This window comes from Vicugna pacos, chromosome 11 (assembly GCF_048564905.1).
Source record: "Vicugna pacos chromosome 11, VicPac4, whole genome shotgun sequence".
NCBI classification, from domain to species: Eukaryota; Metazoa; Chordata; class Mammalia; order Artiodactyla; family Camelidae; genus Vicugna; species Vicugna pacos.
Genome location: NC_132997.1, coordinates 68,699,215 through 68,721,973, shown reverse-complemented (window position 1 = coordinate 68,721,973; position 22,759 = coordinate 68,699,215). Strand labels below are relative to the sequence as shown.

General features: G+C 35.4%; 1 protein-coding gene across 5 annotated transcripts in view; it reads right to left on the bottom strand.

Annotated features, from left to right (window-relative positions):
* Positions 1–10,262: 10,262 nt before the first annotated feature.
* KIF20B (kinesin family member 20B) overlaps positions 10,263–22,759 on the bottom strand; it is a 67,432-nt gene continuing 54,935 nt past the window's right edge. For 2 of the 5 annotated variants that reach the window (XM_031682429.2, XM_031682431.2), the window contains exons 27-34: positions 21,887–22,063; positions 19,889–19,999; positions 18,299–18,496; positions 17,419–17,487; positions 15,533–15,634; positions 14,998–15,148; positions 11,632–11,774; positions 10,263–10,509 (exon numbers count right to left, since the gene is read on the bottom strand). In XM_031682429.2, the coding sequence (XP_031538289.2) occupies positions 10,432–10,509; positions 11,632–11,774; positions 14,998–15,148; positions 15,533–15,634; positions 17,419–17,487; positions 18,299–18,496; positions 19,889–19,999; positions 21,887–22,063 (1,029 nt within the window). In that variant the 3' untranslated portion in view covers positions 10,263–10,431. The remainder of the gene's footprint in view (positions 10,510–11,631; positions 11,775–14,997; positions 15,149–15,532; positions 15,635–17,418; positions 17,488–18,298; positions 18,497–19,888; positions 20,000–21,886; positions 22,064–22,759) is intronic. The other 3 variants (XM_015245051.3, XM_031682433.2, XM_072971575.1) reach the window with 2 other exon arrangements.

The window sequence follows — 22,759 nt, the reverse complement described above, 5'->3', positions numbered from 1 at the left end:
CAGTGTTATCTTAAAGATAATGCCCTACACATGTTCACAATTTAGTGGATCAAGTGGATGCGCCCATTTGGGATTGTTGAGAATATGTGTCTGTGTAAGGGAGCCGTAATATCTGTGCTGCTGACTTTGGGGGCCCACTAAACAATCAAACCGTAAATCGTCAGTTGCTTCCTTGTCTTGGGCATCAAATTGGATTTCTTTCCAGGTAAACTAATATCTCTTCACTTCTGGTTCCTTCCCATTATGAGCTCCATCACATACGGCATTTGCCAAGCATACTGACGGACACAAAGATGGGTAAAGTAAGACCCTCCTCCTTGATATGCCCACATTTCAGAAAGGGAGGCAAACATGAAATATACAAATATAATGTAGAATGCTGAGTGCTGTAATGGGGGTAAATAAGCATGAACCACTTTGATGAGCACAGGAGGGGCATGTGAGATAGAAGCAAACTGGAAGTTAGACAAAGACAAGAGGGGAAGGTGCCACCACAGGGGCAGGACAGCATGATCAAAGGCCCAGAGGCATGAAATGCCACAATGCGCTCAAGGAACTAGGAACAGTTTGGTGGTGCTCAAGCACAAGTTTCAGGAAGAAAAAAAATGACGAGGTTAAAAATCTGACCTGACTTTTTAATGAAAAATAGAAAACCACTAGAAAAGCTTTAGGTAGGAAAGTGACGTGGTCAGATGTAGGTTTTGGGTAAAGCTGCCTGGAGGCAGTATGGAAAGGGATGCGGAGTGGGATGTAGGGCAAGGGGGAAAGTGAATAATGACCAGCATCAAAGAGTAATGCCTAATCCACACAGAAGATGGAGACAGTCTCAACTAGGGTAATGAGAAGGGAAAGGCGAGATGAGCTTGAGAAATATTTAGGAGGTCAAGTAGGCAAGATGTGGTAGTTGGTTGTATGTGAATGTTAAGAAGGAAAAGAGAGGATGACACCCAGGTGACCAGGTGGGTAATATTCTGCCTAAATAGACAGAAGTTCCCCTGTGGACTCTCAGATACCCGGGTGTCCACTCCTGTCATCACAGACTGAAGTGTGTAAGCATTTGTGGTTTATTTGTTTCGTGGCAGTCTGCCCCTCTAGCCTGAGAACGCGGTGGGGCAGAGCCACGTCTGGTTTGCTTCTCCTGGTATCACCAGCATTAGCAAAGCGAGGGGCACATAGTCAGCACTGAATAAACAGTTGTCAGAGAAAAAGACAAATACTGAATACTGCATGGTATTATTTACATGATATTAAAAAAAAAAAAAGAGCCTAACTCCTAGAAAGAGAGAATAGCAAAGTGGCTGCCAGGGTCTGCGGGTTGGAACAAACAGGGAGAAGTTGGTAAATGGGTACAAACCTTCACTTACAAGAAAAACCAGGTCTGAGGACCCAGTGTAGAACATGGTGTACCTATAGTTGATAACACTGTGTTGTATAATTGGAATCTTCTAACAGAGGAGAACTTAAATGTTCTCACCCCACCAAAAAACGTGGGGTGATAGATGTGTTAATTAACTTGGTGAGAGGAATGCTTTCACAATGTATATATATCTCAAATCATTATGCTGAATACTTTAAAGATCTTAGAATTCTGTCAGTTATAACTTAATAAGGCTAAATAAATGGTTGCCAAAAACTACAGAATGAGAAAGAGAATATATAAGCGAAAAAACACTTTCAATGAGTTCTTTTTGGACACGGTGAGTTTGAAATGACTGTGCAAAAATCCAGGTGTAGATAACCAGGAGGCAGCTGGAAATGAGTCTGAAATTCAGGGAGATTAGGTTTGAAGATAAAGACATGAAAGTTACCAGCATGTAATGAAAGCCTGAAAGTGAGAAGAGTATCAGACGCAGACCCTAATGAAATTCAACATTTAAAGAGATTTACTTCCTCCTATTTCTTAGCCAATTACCTTTGCCTTCTGTAAGTACACAGTCACTGTCCCCTGGGCAGCTCCCAGAGGGAGCGTATGACACAGCTCCGGGGGACACAGTGCTACAGTGTGCACCGGGGGGGCACACACACACCTTTATGACCTTTCCAAGGAGACATCATATGCCTATACTATCTTCCCCCCTTTTTGCCAACCAAGTCCTCCCAAGTTCTCTAAACAACCCTAATTTCCAGGACAATCCTCTTCTATGAAATCCTCCCCAGTGGACCATAGAGTAGCAATTATCCTGAATATCCTGGCCATCAAATAGCAAACTGCAACTCTGCTTAATCAAAATGTAGAAATCTTCATTCATTCTCAGTTGTTTTTCAAATTAAATACCTTTGTTTGACACCTACCTTTAACAACAAATTCAGCCTGCCTTGATGTCCCATTGGTCTATCACCATTGGGCTTATTGTTTCTATTCTGTTGACTGTGTGCTTGGCCACTGCAGCAGTCTGTGTGCTTTGCCCTAGTACAGACCCTGAAGAGATCACAGGCTGTGTCAGTTAAGGTCACTGGACCTCCTGGATTTTCAAACACTATTCTATTGAAAATATTAACCCCATAACCAGGTGATACATCAAACTATATATTTTGGCTCAGTAAATGTGGTTGGGGCAGGAATGCTTGATTGACAGGTATTTATAATTTTTATGCTTTTAAGAAATATATATGAGTTTTAGAAATAACAACCAAAATAGGAAGCTGGGCTTCTAAATTTCTGGCTTTGCCTAAAGCCCATGGGGTTTCTTTAACTTGAAAGTTAAAAAAAAATAACTAAAAGGGATAATGTCCAAGGTCAATATGATAAATATATTTAAGCCTATATGCCAATATAATAACTTGTCAGTGATGGATCAATTAGGAATGAATTTATCTGTAAATAACAGGGAGACTTTTTTCCTCCCAATATGTTCAGAGTTAAGCAGTCCCGGACAGCAGAGTAGCTGCCCAGGGGGGCCCGTCGAGACCCAGGCTCCTCCTGCCTGTCCTCTCTGCCATCCTTAGTAATACTGGCTTTATCCTCACGCTGGTCATCTCGTGGACAGTGATGGTTGCTCCACTTCCAAGTTTAATGTCGCCAGGAAGATGGAGAAAGGAGGGTGGGGAAAAGAGAGAAGAGAAATTTCTTTATCACTTTAGTCATGAAAGGAAGCCCCCTCCCCCCCCCCCCGGTGATTTTCACTACATATCACTGGCCATCTTCAGCCACACAGGGACAGAGATAAATTTTGTAGCTTTTATAGCTTCTATGATGGAGGTATGCAAGAGATGGGAGACATGAAAACCGAGAGCTGCCAATCAAGTACTTTAGACTTAAAAATAAATCTGTTATGTTCATGTATAACTGAAAAATTGTGCTCTACACTGGAAATTGACACAACATTGTAAACTGACTATAACTCAATACAATAAAATTTTTTTTAAAAATCTGTCACATGATTACATCTGCCTATTTCCTAAAATCCTGTGAGCATATCTTAAGCTAATTGACTTTTCCTCAGTTGATTTCTTTTTGCAGGATTCTTGGAGTGATCTTATGCCAAAATTTTCCACTTCATTTGAACAATGTTACCCTCCTTTTTCATATGGTTTATTTTATCAAAGTGAGCTAGGATTGAAAATGTTTCTAGATGCTAGTTCAGGTAATTGGGTGAATTAGATATATTTTTAACCGCGTTATTTTTTTAATTAGTTCCTGGAATTTTCCCCAGTGGTGGCAAGAACTTCTTTGTTTGGCAAGCAACAGTAACAAAGATAATTTTACCTATCTTCCCACATTTTTGCCCCACTTGGCACATTACATAAACTGGAGTTGAAGCTATAAAGTCAGAGGATGGGTTTTGTTTGAGTGGAGACTTTTTCACAGAGAAGTGCTTTGTCTCCATCTGGTGGACAACATTTTTTTTCAACACCAGCTGTAGTTCTCAGGCTGGGCTGAACTTGTCAACAATGATAATAGCCAGCCCCCTCCCTAGATAAATTAAATCAGGTCTGGGATAGAATTAAGGCATCAGTATTTTTTAAAAGGTGAGTAGGTAATTTGGATGTGCAATTGGGGTCAAGAACCACTGAAGCAGCTCTAAATCTGTGATGAACACTGGACATTCATTCCTCCTGGAAGATTGCTACAAGGAAGAAGAGCAATATGCATAGGTAAATTCTATAACCTTCCAGAGGCCCTTTTCAACCTGCCAGAGGGGGGACCATCAAGGAGTTGCTAAGAATACAAGAGATCTAAATCTAGTTCCTGAGTGACTCTCCCTACTAACAGAGAGAATGCTGAGCAAACACACACACACACACAATCAAACTCGTCCCTGGGCAAAACTGTCAAGTAGTTTCAATCTCATTTTGATACCTGATGTGTTCACAGATAAATTTTTACAAATTTTCTCATTTATTTCTCTCAAGGACCCATTACGATGGGTATTCCCTCTTCCCACGAGTGCCAACACTCACTACGAGCACAGAGAGAGCCCTAGAGTATTTCAGGTGCACACTCAGACCCGGCTTTTCCCTGCATCTTCTCATTCAAACTTACTTTGCCAAATAACACCATATTGTATAACTGAAATTGGAAAAGTCTTAAATTTTCTCACCCAAACAAAAAAAAAAGTAAATATATGAGGCAATGGATGTGTTAATTAACTTGATGGGGGGAATCCTTTCACAACATATATGGATATCAAATCATTACTTTGTACCTTTAAATACCTTATAATTTTACCCATCAATTATACCTCAATAAAGCTGAGGAAAAGAACAGGAGAATCTGGGTGAAGATTAAATTAGTATTCCATTTAATATTCTTATTCTTGCAATTTTTTGTAATCTTGAAGTTGTTTACAAATGAAACGTTTTAAAAATATATTTTATAAACTTACTTTCCCAAGATCTCAGCTTGCTATCTTTGTCTTTTAACCAATTTCAGATTTATTTAATATGCACTTGTTAAGCACACAGTTGGTAGTCTTGAGGGAAAATATATCAAAGGCACATGTACAACTATAGAAGCTATTATACAGGTTAACATGGATGATACATCTTATTTACTGCTTTTTACATATTCTAGAAGACTTCAAGTGAAGACACATATATTGAAACTAGTTTCAATATATCTTTCTGAAAAGTTTCTCAAACTAATTCCCACTCATAATGGCTTTTTTCATCATGATACATGCATTGTTGGTACAAAATTTAGTTATTAAAAAGCAGGCCAGTTCTATTTCTGGCAATATTGGACTTGATGGTTCTGATCAACTCTCACTAAATACAACTTGAAAAGTTATACAATATATACATCATTAAAAGAGTGAAAAGGCAACTCAGAGAGTGGGAAAAAATACTTGCAACATATATAAATGACAAAAGAGCTCCTATCCAGAAGATACAGAATTCTACAAATAAATAAGAAAAAGACTGACACCACAATTTTAAAATGGGCAAGGGACTTAGCAAGAGGAGATAGTCAAATAGTCAATTAAATATATGAAAGGTTCTCAACCACATTAGTAATCATAGAAATGCAAATTAAAACCATATAATACTAAATGATTGTGAGCAACTGCTGGTGATAATGTACTTCGGTACAACCATCTTGGGAAAATGGCAGTATATTCTAAAGCGGAACATAAAAATATACCCTATGACTGAGCAACTTCAGTTTCTACATACATCCCACAGATATGCATAGAACATGGCAGCATTATTTGTAAATAATCAAAAACTAGAAACCTAAATGTCCATCAACAGTAGAATAGATAATAGATATCACAATAAATTGTGATATATAAGAAAATATTACATAGCAATAAAAGTGAAAACCCTAAACGTAAAGAAAAACATGGATTAATGTCACAAGTATAATTTAGCACAAATGGAGTTAGACACAATCAATGCACACAATTTTTGCATTCTACACTGTCAGAAATTAAGATAGTGGATTACCTTTCAGTAACAGAGAGTAGTGACTGAATATGTAACCTGAGAAAACATTTTAAATGTCTCATTTCTTTTCTATTAAAAATTTCAAAAGTTAGTTTTAACTTTGACCAATAATCAATGTACATATTTTATCTCAACAATACTAGTTTGCTGTTATGAATGTTTATTCCCTGGTTATTCATTGCTAAGTAAGTTTTTAAATGGTCACCTAAAGACAAGTCCCCAAATAAGTGATAAACAGAATGATAATACAGAGGGGTAAGTGTTGGCATATAAATTGCATTCTTGAACCATATACTACACTGCAGTTTCATAGGACTAGCCATTAGTCATCACATTGCTGAATTGGTACACAAATTGCACAAAAATTCCATATCTAAATTTGGATGGTATATAGAACCTAGTCATGCCAAGTCTGTACCATGAGGCCCATTAGCTATTTTACATACATTCATGTTCTTGATGCACGTGGAAGATATAACTAGAGAAAATAAAAAATGAGTTTTAGAATCAAAGACCAAACTGACCAAACTTTTAGCTAATTAGGGCTGAAAAGAAATCATTTTTCTATAAAAAATGTTTTAAAAAATCATTTTTATTGTGTGCGCTATTAACCAGACTAGGCTTTGCTAGCTGAAGCCTTACACTTAGAAAGCCACAATAAAGGCTCCCATTTATGAAAATTTAGCCTACTTGGCTATGAAACTGGTCTAAACAAAGCCTAAATTTCCTTGATCAGTCTCTTATTTTGGGAAACTAAGGATCTGATTGTGTGTGTGACTCAGACAGAGTTCAGATACTGGTTCAAAGGTGCTAGTCACCTACAACAAATAAAAGGCTTTAAAGAATCAAATTAGCCAATAAAATTCCAGTCTAGTACCCAGTCTGGTCACTCTTTGGGATTTGGCTAAAGCAGATACACTAACAGCCTCTATGCTTTACAAAAAGTATGGAAGGGAAGGAAAGTGGATCAAACTGCAATCAGCAATTACAGCGGTAGTGATGGTTGTAGGCAGAGATCAAATAGCTGAAGTACTTTAATCTTGCTCCAAAGAAGTGAGGAAGATCAAGATTAGGGATCCCGGGCAGCTGGGAGATGAAGCACAATTTGACATGGTGGATTAGAGTAACCAGAACATCAAGTTCATAGGTTCTTCCTCTGGCTGAGATTCAAGACTCATATCAGTGAGAACATTCAGTATATTTGGACTATGACTTTGCAAAACCTGGGTATAATTGGGCGAATTGATGAATAAATCTCTGAAAGCCAAAGGGACCAAAAATAACAGGCTTATTGAACATGCCTACCAATAATATTTTCCTAAATTTCTTTGAAGTTGTTTCCCTGACTTTAACATAAAATCTTATATTCTCTTAAATGCTACTGAAGATCAAAAAAATTATAATCAAAAAGAGAACTTAGCAGTATATATCCTCTTCCTATTTTTAGATAAACAATGTTTGGCTTTCTTCTCATATGTTTTTAGTAGTTATTTATCATAATTAACTTTTGATAAGCATTTGCTAAAGTGACTTGTAATCACAAATCAGGTTTAATCTTATGCAAGAAAAAATAAAATTTTAAACTTGTAAAACACATATATTAGAAAGTGATTACTCTAAGTATTAAAACTGATTTTCTTTACCAAAAGGGTTTGCAATAGATTCCTAAAATGATCTCTCCTTAGGCATGTAGAATTAATTCAACTTACATTTATCTTATATTCCATTTGAATACCATTTACAATTTTCAAACTGCCCCCCAAATCTATCAATCATTTTATCAAGTGGAATTATTAATAGCTGTATTCTAAAGTGAACTTTAATAAAATTCTTCAGTTATAATTCTATTATTTTTAACTCACCATATCTTACAGTTGTCAGAAGATGCCTCCAAAACATTTTCCAAAATATGATCTCTTGCCACAATAAAGAACAAGTGTGGTAACTCTACAGGGGAAAAACAAAAAACAAAAAACAAAAAACTCTTTTAAGTATATGTGCTAGAAGCCAGAATCTTTCACTTGGTACTGTCAGTCTTTCTAATTTTAGCTATTCTAGTCTCCCTGAAATGGTATCTCATTACAGTTTTTTTTTAATCCTTTTTCCCAGCTTTTTATTGAGGTAAAATTTCATACAATAAAATTTATTTATTTCAAGTAGACAATTTTATTTTTAGTAATTGCATACAGAATACAAAACAATCAAGGTATAGAAAATAGCCATTTCCCCAAGACGTTTCCTCATGACCTCTGATCCCATCTCCTGGCCCCAGGCAAGGCAGTCATGGTCTTCCTTCTCGCTGTAGTTTCCCCTCTACTTGTGGCTTTATGTATATATTTTTATATGTAAGTCCTTGTCTGTGTGTACCAAAATATTATCTCCAGGTCAGCGGTTTATATGCAACATGTTATTATTTCTCGAAATTTTGTTGATTTTTCTGTCAAAATTTACTCTACTGCTGATTTTTAGTAGTTTGACTATGATCTTCCCACGTGCACTTTTCTTTGGATTTATCTTAATTGGAGTTTAAAAGTCAATGTTTCCTCATAAAACTTGTAAAAATGTTTGGTCATTATTTCTTCAAATATATTTTTCTGCTCTATTTTTACTCTTTATTCCCTCTGGATCTCCAGTTACACTGGGTTAATCCACTTGATATTGTTCCATAGGACCCTCAGGCTCTGTTCTTCCTTGATCTCCTTTCTTTTCCTCAAACTGAATCAAGTTCACTGACACTTTCTTCTGACATCTCTAATCTGCTGTTAAATCCAGCCAGGCTTTTTTACTTTAGTAATTTTTTTTTCTGTTGTAACAATTTCACCTGATTTCTTTATAGTTTTCATCTCTCTGCTGAGATTCCCTGTCTTTATTCATTAAGATGGCATTGCCTTTAAATCTTCAACATGCGCACCAACAGTTCCTTTAAAGTTTTGCAAAATTTGACATTTGGCCCATGTCAAAGTTTTTCTTGACTGCTTTTTTTCTTTACATAGGACTCATTTTCCTGTTTCTTTCCATATGTAGTAATTTTCGACTATATATCAATGTTTATAAAATATACGTTGTAGAGAATCTGTATTATATTTTTCTCTGAAGAATGATTTTTGTTCCAGTAGGCATTTTGTTTACTGACTGATTACTTTCAATTTACACAGACTTGGTTTTACGCTTTGTTAATACAAATGTGTAAAAAGCCTAAGGTATCTCTCAAGCCCTTGTAATCTGACAAACTCTCTCTCCTTTGTGAATATGGTTGAGGCTTGATTTCAGACTACATTCTGGGAAGTGGACACTTGTTTACAGTATGAGAGCTGAAACAAGAAATCAGCGTCACCTTGTTCAACCTTAGCTGGGAACATATATGTTGAGTGACTCAAATTTTTTGCCACTCTGTGCAGGTCTAAGAATGACTACAAAAGTGCCTATGTACTGATTTGGGATAACAAATTTTAACAAATAAGTAAATTTGCAAATATGGAATCTGTGAATAATGAGGACCAATTTTGTATATATTTTTAGCACAATGAAATCATTAGCATTGTAAAAATATTTTTGTGCTTAAAGAGGTTAACTTTAAATTAACTATTTTGATGAAAATTGTCCCTAAAGATGGTAAAAGTGTTTCCTAAACAAGCCACCAAAGATAATATTTCTGACTCAGGGTCATGATTATAATAAATACTAAAATCCAAGGAAATCTTAAAGGCTTTAGATGTATAAATGTGTGCTCTTATAAAGCCCCAGTTGCAATAATTCTTGACGCCTCTGCTTTGTTGGGTTTTTTTTTGCTTCTTGTCGGTGTTTTTTTTAAACCAAAGCTTATTATACCCTAGCACTGTGATCTTGAGAAAGTAAGCTTTATGGGTCTCAGTTTTCTAAGGTCTCTGTGGGTCTAAAATTCTCTTTTCTGGTTATCAGTATTATTTTTTGGCCTTTAGATAACTCCTCTTCTTTTCTAACTTTATGCCTCTGATCGTCTGTGTCCTGCAAAATCAGAAAGCCAACTCTATTCAATTATTTAAGAATAAAAGACATTATAATTAAAGACCTGAGGTCTTAAATTATGTGTGTACATATTTTAGCAACTAGGAGACCTATACACATTTACTCCCTGAATCTTAGCTATACTCCAAACAGATAAGTAAAATCATCCATATTTCCTAACAGGTACTTACAATAAAAGCAATCCCTAAAACACTGTTAAATATAAGTAAACTAAATATCTAACCTATGACATCCATGTACAGAAAAACAAAAATAACAGCATCTTTCCTGAGATCCTCACTGGTTCTACACTTGAGATGATAGGAAAATATATACAGTTTGAAAAGCTAGTATTAAAAACTCTTAGAAAACAGACAAGTAAATTTATTGTTGACTTATTTTCTTTATTGAATTAAAATCATACTATTATAAAATAGCAATGTATATACAAAGGGATTTGATGCATCATAGTATATACAATTATCTTTAAAAAGTCAGGATGCAGGTTACAATGATTATGAATATAAAATTTATATTTAAACATTCTCCATAAGTGATTTATTTGGCTGTTTTAGTTCGAAGTCGTCGTTTGAGAATCTGGTGATCGCTTTCCTTCGCTTTATGGTCCATCAAAATCTGAAATTAACAATTTCATAATTTTTTATAAATAAAAATAAAAGCTTATTTATAATTAATAGATATGTTCATGTTATCAATAACTGAAATAATTAGTACATTACAGTATTTTTTGTCCTCCTGGACTGCAGTTATACTTTCTTGTACAATAAATCATGCCTAGAGTGATAGATTCTATAAGAGTCTTTCAACACTACCAAATTATAGAATCAGAATAATTCACACTTTGTATTGAATTCAAATTTGAAATAATTACTAAAATTTTGGAGGTAAATGCCTCAAATAACTTTTAAGAAATGATCTTTTGCAGTAACAAGTACATAACTTAGAAAGTAGAAAGAGCATTATTTTGCAACTAAGAAAAGAAATAATTTCAGCCGGGGGAGAAAATTATGCACTTATCAGACAGATGGAGGAAAGTGACCAAGAAAACAGTACTTCTGAAAGCATGTCCTAATTGACCCTAATCTTAACCACTCGCTTCAAGTGTCTTACATCTGATAGTTACTGTTGCAAAACGTCTCTCCCCTGATTTTTCTTGGCCACCTCCTATTGAATGCTTTTCCTTTAATTACTTTTCTATCTTCACTTTCATCCACTAGGCAAATGCAAGTATGATAGAAAATTAGAACTTTCTCTGTAATAGCACAGCCTGTTCTGAGTAAGGAGAATGAGTCATAGAGCCAGGATGACAAACTACAGTCTTTTCTTAAGAGAATCTAGAAGCCTTAAAGGGAAGGTGGGAGGAAACGACTGAATGTCAATTCTACACCTTTACCAGGCAGACTTTAGGCCCAGATCTTGTGATAAAGATAATAAGAAAAACAGATGTTAGAAGCAAATGAATTATTAAATGATAATTTTACTGATGGAATTAAAATTCCTGACGAGTTTATAAATGTAAATACATGATACCTGTATACATTAATGCAGCATTTATATCCATTACTACAAATTTAGCACATCCAATACCAAAAGTGTAACATTTAAAGCATGTTTTAAGAAATCTGATGAATAGAATGAAAATTCAAACCATTATAAAATTTACAAAGTTATGAATAATTCAGAACTAAAAAGAACATGAAGAGTTTTACTTTTAAGAAAACTGAAATGGTAGCTCACCACTTGGCCAGATATATCAATAGGAGATGAAATTTCATTTGTGTATAATTTCCGTTTGGCCCGTTTTGGTCGAGACACATTTTCTTTACTTACTTCTACATTTGAAGGCTTTGAAGAGCTCATTGTTTCAATTATTTTCTTTGCTATGAAAAAAATACATTAGTTAAATTCTGGAGAAAAAAATCTAACTGCAAAGGTTCTAAATCCTTAATAAGGAAAGAACATACCGTATTAAAAAGAAAAGCACTGCAATTTATAAATGGTGAAAGGACATTAACAGAAAAATCACGAAGAAAAAAATTAAATGCCTAATAAACACATGAAATAGTGATCAGCAGTAAAAACAAAAAGACAAATAAATAAAATATCATTTCACTAATGTTCAACATAGTGAAAAGGTATGGTAAATTACAGTACAAGAGTAAAAACTCAAGTGTCTTTAATAACTTGCAAGAGGTTTATGCTACATTAAGGAAAAGAGCAGGACACACATATGGTGGACCATGCAGCATTAAAAATAATAAGGGAGTAGAACTAGTTCAGTACTCACATGTAAAGATGTCCACAACGAATATCAAGTGAAAGTAATGTGTAACTGTGAGCCCTTTACTTTTAGCTAACACTCATGCCCATACACAAACACACACACACATAGTAAACTGTTAACAGTTGATTACTTCTGGGAAGTAGAATAGAAATTTCTAAATTTCTTACTTTGTACATCTGTTTTATTTTTTTTAACAGACACATATTGATTTTAACAGACAACATATTTCCATTTGGGAAAACTCCTGAATAGAAATCCATACACATATGACATCAACTATATTTAAAAAAAAAAAAAAAAAGAAACCACATTTAAGGAAATATGCTGAATTGATGGTATACTTGTCAAGGGCTGAGCTGAGCCTGAGAGCTGAGCTGCCAGATGTCAGAGTAGCTAATTAAGACAACAAGTCAAAATGAAAGTTAGCAGTCAAGCCTCTAACCACTTACTGCAATAGAATAGGAAAGAAGCTGATCCTGAGAATGCACCAACCCCACCCCACTTCTATACTCCCCCATAGAATAGTGCATGGTCTAGGTCAGGTGGGTCAGCACAGAAGTGGGGGTCATCTCACTGCGGGGTGAGCCCTAAACAAAAGGTCCTTGCACTTGCAGGTTTATGGAACTTGGGGCTGGAGACAAGGGAGAAGGGCTAGGAATGGAAAGGTAGTCAGACTGGAAAGAAGTGTTTTCAAGGTTCCCCTGCTTCCGCATCATAGAGAAGGTCTTCAGCAGAGGCACCTGAGGAAGTTCTCTACTGAAGGTTCCCTGTGAAGAGCATCCAGACAAAGGCTCCTAGGCTAGGAATGCAGATGTGTATAAGAGCATGGCCTGCAGGAGACCCGAGTCCCTGACTAACTCGCTGCAGAGACTGTAATGCACTGGCTGTGTACCAAGTCTGACAGGGGAAGGGCAGCTTCCCCCATGAGGCCTAATAGGTAGTCTTTGTAATTGTCTGTGCTCAGTCTGAATCAAATCACACATAGGATTTTGGCCTGGAGCCTCCAAACTCTTCACTGCTCTGTGCCAGCCGCTACACTGAGAGCTAAGGATGTAAACCAGACAGACATTTTGCACTTGAAGAGCTTATATTCTACTGGAAAAGATAACAAGAAAACAAAAAAAACTATAGTTTAAATAATCCAACTGCACTGTGAAAAGATCACTCTGGCCGCCAAGTACTGACCAGGAGACAGGCAAAGGGGATAAGTTGGGAGACCAGAGACATTGAGTAATGGATTAATGGTAGTTAACAGAGCAGCAGAATTTTAAGAACTAATCTCTTTTCTTCTTTTTTCCCTGTATTTCCAAGTGAACAACAGACATGTATGGTAGTTACAATCCAAAATAGAGATACCTTACATTCCTAGAAAAACGTTCAACAAACAAAAGATCCACACCATGTATATGGGTGGGGAAATTGTTAAGGAGCTGAGACAACCAAGTAACAGAGTCATTACCATGTGGGTACCCTCCTTTCCTTGAAAATATATTTCCTTTTTATATGTAAGTGATGGTCAATATGATTTAAATAAAATACACAAGAACCTAAAACAACAAGTCCCACTTCTCCAAATTCAGACATTTAACAGTTTACTGTTTATCTCTCCAGATATTTTCTATGCTTATACAAACTATGCCTTTCAAAAAATACCTGTATTTTTTGAAAAATATAGACAAATGGGCCTGATAAGTCTGAAGTTTCCAAACTGTGCACCAAGACTGCTGCAGCAAACTCACAAGAGTGCCTCGGAGTATTTTAAATTTTTGAGGTAAACAGTGACACTCAGTAGCTTAGGGTAGTTCACAGTTTCAAAAAGATATCACATTACCTTCCTTTTGAAGATGATGTATTTTGGCAACCTGAATTTTCAGTGGTTTCTTTGGCCTTAAATACTAAGGATGGAACTATTAGGTGTTTCTTTGGGTACACAGACACAATGGAAAAAATTGCTGAGACTTTAAGGGCACTGCGAGCCTAGAAAGTTTGGGAAGCTCTATGTAAAGTTTTTGTAGAAAGTATTTTTATACAACCAATTTGACTCAGTTCACCTGTCCCCTGCCTCATTCTCCCCACCTCAAGTCTCCAATTTATTGTATGCTACCACTCAGGTAATCTCATGAAAAGCCCCTTCCCCACCAGTACCCTCGCCACATTCTACATGCCAGACACATATTGCCACCTGCCCATCCCCTACACTTCCCTGATACTCTGCTTGTGTTAACTGTTCCCTCTGGTTGATGTGTACATAAATATATATGTATAGGGAGTATATCTCTTAGCATATATTAATATACAGGTATTAATATATTTATATCATAAAGAAAAAAGCATTAAGCAATTAAACCCAATAGGTATTTATAGAAATATTTTGATACATATAAACAGGCAATATTTATCTATGCAGAGGAAAAAAGGTAGAATAATATACACCATAATACTAACAGTGATTATCTCTAGAGAGTATAATCTTCCAACACTTCAATTCCGAGGTTAAATTCTATCTCTCCTATAAAATCTTCCCATAGCCCCAGACAAAACAGCTCTCTTCCCCCTAATACTACCACAGTTCTTTGCTTACATCTCTGTAACTACGTTAAGCAGCCTGCTCTGCATCAATTACTTAAATACAGGTCTTTCTCTTCCACTACACAGTGAACACCAAGGCATATCATCCTTTCACGTTTCCTTCACAGTACCTAACATAGGACAATGTCTATCTGAAATATAACAGTCACTATTGAGTTTAGACACCAGTCAGATATTAGAAAGTACCATATACTTAACATTAAAGGTCATTTAATTAACATTCTACAAACCTTTTGACTGAAGAATAGTTGGAGAATGTTGTAAGAAGTCTCCAAATTTCTGCAGCGTTCCTTCTTTTTTCTTAGAGGGCACGTTTATACTAATTGTGGACGCCTGACTCCGTAAGGAATAAACTGTCTTAGATGATGGACGTGTGGAAACCTAATAAACAAATATTTTCTGTTACTGCTGATGAGGAATGTTAGAAGGAAACATTAAAGTTGAATTAAAGAAGCCACACACAGATTATGAATTCTCAGGCAGGGAACTTGGGATTAAAAACATAAGAGGGATGAAAAGGCCAGAAAGTGGCAAAATGAGTGCAACAGGCAGAGTGCACAGTCAGAAGTGAACATCTAGAGGTACCTGCTCCTGGCTAAATGCTGAAGGTTATATTCTGAGCTGAATTTGATGAACAGGAAATGGAAGATAAATTAGTTATAACTGGATAATTACTAATCAAATTTGACATCTTTATTTTCATTTTCTACTTTATAAATTTAAGTTATGAAAATGGTCAGTTTTGGACAAATTTAAAAGACAAACCTTTTTTTCCTCTTTGACAGAAGAATTTCCATGCTCAGAAACAGGGGACTTCAAATTAGTTCTGGGTGTAGCATTCTTCTTATTTTCAAATTTCACAAAGTCCTAAAAATAATGATTTCCAGCTCTGATTAATTTCTTGACAATATTTTTTCCCTCTCTAGACTATGAAAAAAAAAAGGAATAAAAATAAACAAAAAACAAGAAAATGGTTCTTAATTGCAGGCAATCCTGACCAAGGGACACTGTCAATATCTGGAGATTTTGGTTGTCATTGCTGGGAATAAGGGAGGGTTTACTGGCAACCAGTGAGTAGAGGCCAGGAATACTGCTAAAACCCCCTAAAATGTACAGGATAGTCTCCAATACAAAGAAGTATTTGGTCCAAAATGTCAATCGTGCTGAAGTTGAGAGACCTTGACTTGAAGGTATAATATTTTCCCAACTTCACTGAAATATTATTGCTATATAACATATGTAAGTTTAAGTGTATAGCATGTTGATTTAATACATGTTTTTACTGCAAAATGATTAAAGGTATAAACTTTTCACCTGCATAATAATGAAATTACTAAATTGGCTAAATGAAAAATAGTAAAAAGGATAACATCTTTGAACCCCATCTTTAAAATACAGCACAAAGGGAGGGTAATAGCTCAGTGGTAAAGCGCATGTTTAGCATGCATGAGGTCCTGGGTTCAATCCCCAGTACCTCCATTAAAACACACAGCAATATACCTACCCTTTCTCCAACTCCCAAATCATGCTGAGCATGACCTCTAGTTGAAATTTAGCAACATTGAAAACAAAACAAAAACAAATAAAAATCTATGGTATAAGTACAAGTAAAATGTGAAAGTTAAGAAGTATGTCTTCCTTACTATACCACTGACATCTATTTCTCCACACATAATCGCACTTAAGACAAAGTCTTTTGTAGTATATTAACTGAATTAAACATGTACAAATCCTAGTTGTACTAAAGATTATAAGCATAAAAGGAAAAAGAAAGTCAAAAGAAGCAGAGAGAAGATCGTGACTGAACCTTAAAATTCAAATTACAAAGTCAAGTCATCAGGATCATAAGAAGTAAATTTCCCAAAAGGGGAAGACAGACAGATGGGAATCAGAGGAAGCAAATGAAGAAAGGTTGATTGTAACTCCACCATATTTGTAGTGACAATAAAGATCTCTTTGGAGTCTTCACGGGAGTAGAACACAGCAATGTATAAATTATTTTCCTCAGTTTATTATGACAGTAAAGCACTAGCAAAATCAGTTAAAACTTTTAAGTTCCTACAAGATATATGTACAACAATCTGTGTATCTGTTCTGAAATGGGGGGTATATACCAACAGTAAAATGAATAAAATAATTGTATCTTAACCCGGAGTACACAGCAAATTTTTCTTTTTCCCTTGGAAAAAATGAATCAAGGAAAAGTCAACACAGATGTTAGCCAACATGTTAACATAAATGATGATGAAATTAAACTACTTAGTACAGGTGACGCTTGAACAACATAGGTTTGAAATGTGTGAGTTTACTTATATGCACTGATTTTTTTCAATAGTAAATACGTTACTACACGATCCATAGTTGGTTGAATCTGTGGATGAGAAACCTCACATACAGAGGGCCAACCGTAAGGTGTACAAGATTTTCACTATGCAGTGGCTGGTCCCTAACCCTCCTGTTGTTCAAGGGTCAACTGTATCTTAATGGTATCTAAAATATATTAAACATAAATTAAATACAGAATAAAAGTTAACTATAAATTAAATAAAGATAGAATAAAAGTTAACTAAGGCTCTCCAAAACAATCTCTAAAGGTGTTCTACGTATAGCAGGAAATATGCTAACTAGTATTCATTCAGCAAATGTATTACCTGACAGAGAGCCTCAGGAGTATGGTTAATACTATTTCTGCTCTTCCACCAGCTTGCAAAAATACTACTCTTTAAAGAAGTGAAAAAAACAAGTTGGAGAAAAAGTTATTGCGCTAGAGAGTTTATAATTAGTTCTAAACTTAAAACAGTCTCTTTTAGAATAAATCTTGCCATTTACTGTGTATTTACCACATGTGGAGCAAAAGCAAAGCATTTAAACATAGTATATCTAACCCTTTATTTCCCAAAGGCGGGGAAAGTGAGGATCAGAATGTTTATGTGACTTGTCAAACCTGCGTGGCTAGGATATGGTAGAAGGTTTGGAAACTCCGAAATCAGAAAGCTGCAGTAGGAAGAAGTAAAACGGTTTTCAGCCTGCCACTAAACAAGAGACCCAAATTTTAATAGTGGCTGACTGAAAAAGAATCTCTTCCTAAACCTATTATGACCATAGAAACCTAAGATTTTAGTTAAGAGACAAAGATTATATTCAAGGAGGTTAATTAGCCATTTCAGTTTCTCTAATTTCTTTACCAACTGTTTTCCTCTTTCATTGGAGGGAAAGTGACTAAGTTTGAACAGGACTGGTATATTGAAACAGCTCTCTAATAAAATTTGCCAGCATTTGACCTATCACAGTTTCATTGAAATAAGGAATAAACTACATATTTTAAAATCCGTAAGTTTTCTGTTTGAGGACTATTCACCACAGTAATATTCTTAAAGAGTATTGAATATACTGTAAATTATGATTTTGGTCTCTAATAGCAGTGCTTATGAACAGGAAAGCAATGTAACAGAGTTTAACTATATATTATCACTAAGTTTAATAAGAATAAGGTTTACTTGTTAAATTCACTTAATAGTTAACAGTACTTACTTCCTCCATTTCATTACTCTTCCTCTTCCGGGCCTTGGGAATCTTAACCGTCACTGGTGAGGTACAACCCGGGTGTTTCACTGACATTTTGTTTGGTTGTAAAGGTGTAAACTGAATCTCTAACTCGGGTTTTGGAAATCGAGAAGTCTGATTATTTTCTGTTGACACTTCACAAGAGTCAATGACTACAGATCCATCCTGCAACAGAATTGAATTAAAAGGGAAAACAAATCTTATTTGCAGAATATGATTTTCTAAGTTGCCAAAAATTACCTCTCTCAATACCTATTAAAGACAATGAATTGAGAAAGATGAAAAGTTTTCTGGGTCAAATTCACCACAGCAAGGACAGAAAGATTAAGTTATCACCTACTTTTCTCAAGGTTTCTACATGGTATGTTAAAATTGAGAGAAACTTAGAGATTCATTATTTCCCAAACCTGTGTGATCATAAGCACTACCTAGAGACACTGTTTAGAAGATTCTTGGACCCTACTACAAATCTGCTAAATCAGATTATCTCCAATGAAAGCATCTAGATTTTTAATAAGCACCCTAGTTACAGTAAACTAAAGTTTGCTGCAAATTCTTTACTATTCTTGCCATTGAGAGACAGAGTCGCATTCCCCTCTCTTGAACCTGGGCTGGCCTTAATGACGTCCACAACCAACAGCATGTGGTAGAAGTGACATCATGATTCTTCTGAGGTTTGATTATAAGAAGCTGTGTAAGGAATGACTTGTGTTATTCCCCCAGATTAAAATGCCCTTCTCTTCCCATTCTCTGCTTGGTAAACTTCTATTCACCTTTAAGACCCAGTACAATGTCACCTTCTCTAATCCACGTCCACAGCCACTCAGGCAAAATTCATCGTATCCTCCTCGGTCAGTGTTCCTTCTTAGCACCCTCTTCCTAACACTTAATCCATAAGGTTAAATGAGGTAGTCATTTACACACCTGTCTTATCAGATTCCTTACTCCTTAAGAATGGCAATCATTTCTTACTTATGTCTTCATCCTCGGTGCCTAGCAAGATTCCCAACACTGACCATGCCCAATAAATGTGTTTTTTAAGTAAATTTTTAAATGGTAATTCTATTTTCAAAAAGTGACAGAGTTTTTATCCATTTTGTATGCAATCTGAGAAACTCTATGCTATCCAATGTGAGTCATTACAAATTAAGGAAACTCATTATGAGTTATTGAGATTTGGTGACAGTTATTAAATGGATAAAATTTCCAAAACAATACTATTTAATAGAATGCTTATTAAAGGACTTCTTATGATGACCTCCAAATAGTCCTTCATATTTTATCTTTTGTGGGATTTTCTATTTCTGACCACTAAATTTGTGTATATTAAAAAATCTGTTTGAGATCAGTATCACTTTGAGAGTGATCAAATTTCTCCAAAAGAATTTCACCTCTCCTCAAAAGCTAGTTTTCCTTCCCATAGCCAAGAGCACACACAGCTAATTGTAAAGCAAGGTACCTACAACAACTGATTAAATTATATTTGCAGGTGTTATTTAGAAATCAATGGTCACTGCTAAAGAGGTTAAAAAGTGGGCTATGTTATCCAATACCCACCTCTACTTCATCCCTGGAAATTTCAAACCCTGTTGACTGAGGTTCAGTTTCAACCCTGTCAGGATCCACTGAACTCACACGTCTGGGCTGGAAATCCATGGTTTGTTTTCCCTAAAGTAAGGAAATATTAAAGCAGCAAGCCATCGTAACTGAAAATACATTAAAACACTTCATCTAAAGAATACAAAATCAAGATTTGGGTGCATTAAGCTGTGGAATTAATTAAAGACTTCTTCAACGACCACCAAACTCTCCTCCTTCCTCTCTTTCATCCTCAGAGACTTAGGAAAGATTAGACAACTTTCCAGCCTCCTCTGAGTCTGATGTAAAGAGAAATTTGAAGATTACTTTCAACTTCCAAGGTGTTTTACCTGCATTGTGTCACTTGACTTTCACTGCAACTGAGTTAGATTTGGCAAGAATCATTAGTCCTACTTCCCAGAGGAGGATATAGAGACCTAGAGATGTCAAATGACATGACCAATGTCTGTCCTAAGTTGGACCTTGACTCCAACAATAGCGTTAACACAATTTTGAAAACTAGAGGTGTCTGAGGAAGGCAACTATAGTGTTAGACCAGAAAAGACCACACTGATAGCTAAATCTTTCCTTGCTGCACTTTCTTCATTCTACTTTCTCGGTCATAGGGTATGTTCTATTCCTAAACCTTACTTAACAGGTCTGTAAAGAAATATAGGATTACATTTTTAAACTTGAGAAATTCCAATGTGGACCTTCTTATTGCTACCATCAAAATCAGAAGTCAAATACACCTCTTATGTCACCTACCCCTTACTGATAAATGAAAAAGATTCTATTGCAATCATAATGGGGATAGCAACTAGCATGTACTGACTTCCACTGTGAACTGCACTGTTTTACAACACTCTCAACTATGTCTCATAATTTTATTAGGAAGACATCATCATCTCTGTTTTAAAGTTTGGAAATGTTAAGTAATTTTCCCCAAAGATCCCAAAACCACAGTGACAGCAGCTGATATCTAGGTTTTCTAACTTTGTATTCTGTGCAATTTATACCACATGCTAATATATCTTTTTAAGGAGATGGTCTTTCTCTCAGAATCATAAAGTCTTTTGATGTAAGAGATAAACACATATACACATTTATTTTCCTACTGTCTGAAGGCTTTAGAACAGCAGATTTTTAAGTGCAGATCATTTACTCTGGAAAGACTAGCTTCAGATGTACCCTGATTCAATTCATCTGCGAAGTATGAGAAATGCAAATACTTTCTTCAGCCAGGGTTCTGAGCCCCAATACAATATTACAAAAGTAACTCCTGAATGACACATTCCCTCACCACTGTGCTTATTTTCAAAAATAATTTGTATTTTTATTGCAAATTCAGGATGGGCTCAAATATTTAAATATTACCAAGAGTTCAAGCTGAATCACATTTCTACATTTTAAAGGTAGATTAGGGACTAAATCATAAGTTGTTTATTTTCTAATTACTCTACCTGAGAGAGATGACCAAAATATTGGAGAAAGTGCTATTCTTTAGTCACTGATGAGTCAATCATAATGATAAACTCTGAAAACTCAAAATTCATGACAAATGTCCAAATAATCCTTCAAACTCTGATTCCTCACTGATCTATTGAAACTTACTTTTTTATTCTTCAAGAGTTACTCAGGGGGGAGGGTGTAGCTCAGTGGTAGAGTGCATGCATAGCATGCACGAGGTCCCTAGTACCTTCATTTAAAAAATAAATGAACCGAATCTCCTCCAACCAAAAAAATAAAACAAAAATAAATAAAGTGATGTTATTTAAAAAAGAAAAAACACTAGACATTTAAAAAACCCCCAAAAAACTATGACTGAAGAATTGTGCTAGACATCAGAAACTGACACAACACTGTAAACTGACTATATCTCAAAAAAAAAAAAAACCCAAAAGAGTTAATTAAATAATTTTGAAAAATTCCTATGCTTAATTAAAAAAGGCACAAAAAGAACACGATTCTACTGACTGTTTCAGAAGCCTCTGATGTGACCTTTCTCAGTTGTTCAATCTCAGCGTCCTTCTGCGTGTTGCTGGAGACCAGGGCTTTCAGCTGTATTTCTAAAGCTGCAACCAGCTGGTCCCGTTCTTCCCGCCACTGCTGGAGGTTACCCTCCTTCTCAGCCAACTGTGCTTTAAGTATTTCCTGAACGGAAAATAGAGCACATGTTAAAGTAAACCTTGAAACATTATGAATCTAAGAATTTGTTGCAATTTTTATTATAAGTAACACAACAAATACAACTGTGAACTAGATACACAACAAATTATGTAATCAGGTCTAGATGAAGCATTTCACTGGTAAAACAAAATACATAATACCTTCATATATCTTAAATGTCCAAATTCATATTTATCCTATCCCACCTCATACCAAAATACAGCTTATTGAGTACTTCTTTCAATAAACAATTATAGCCTTTAGACTAATTCTAGCATTTCCTCCAATATTTGGGAAATAAGAGGGTTAAATTACAGAAAAGCAAATTAAAAAAAACACTAATAGCAACAAACAATAGAGAAATGAAAATTTAAAATACCATTTTCACTGGTTTCAAAAATCATGAAGCAGTGGTAAATTAAAGAAAGTCAGTACAAGACCTAAACATGACAAACTACAAAACATTACTGAAAGAAATTAAAGAATACTTAAATAAATGGGGAGAGAATCTGTGTTAAGGATCAAAAGATTCAATATTGTAAAGATGTCAGTTCTCCTCACAGATCCATAGAATCAAAGCAATTTCAGTCAAAATCTAGGCAGGCTTATGCATGCACGCGTGTGTGTGTGCGTGCACAGAAATGAAAAAGCTGACTCTAGAAGTTAGATGAAAACGCAAAT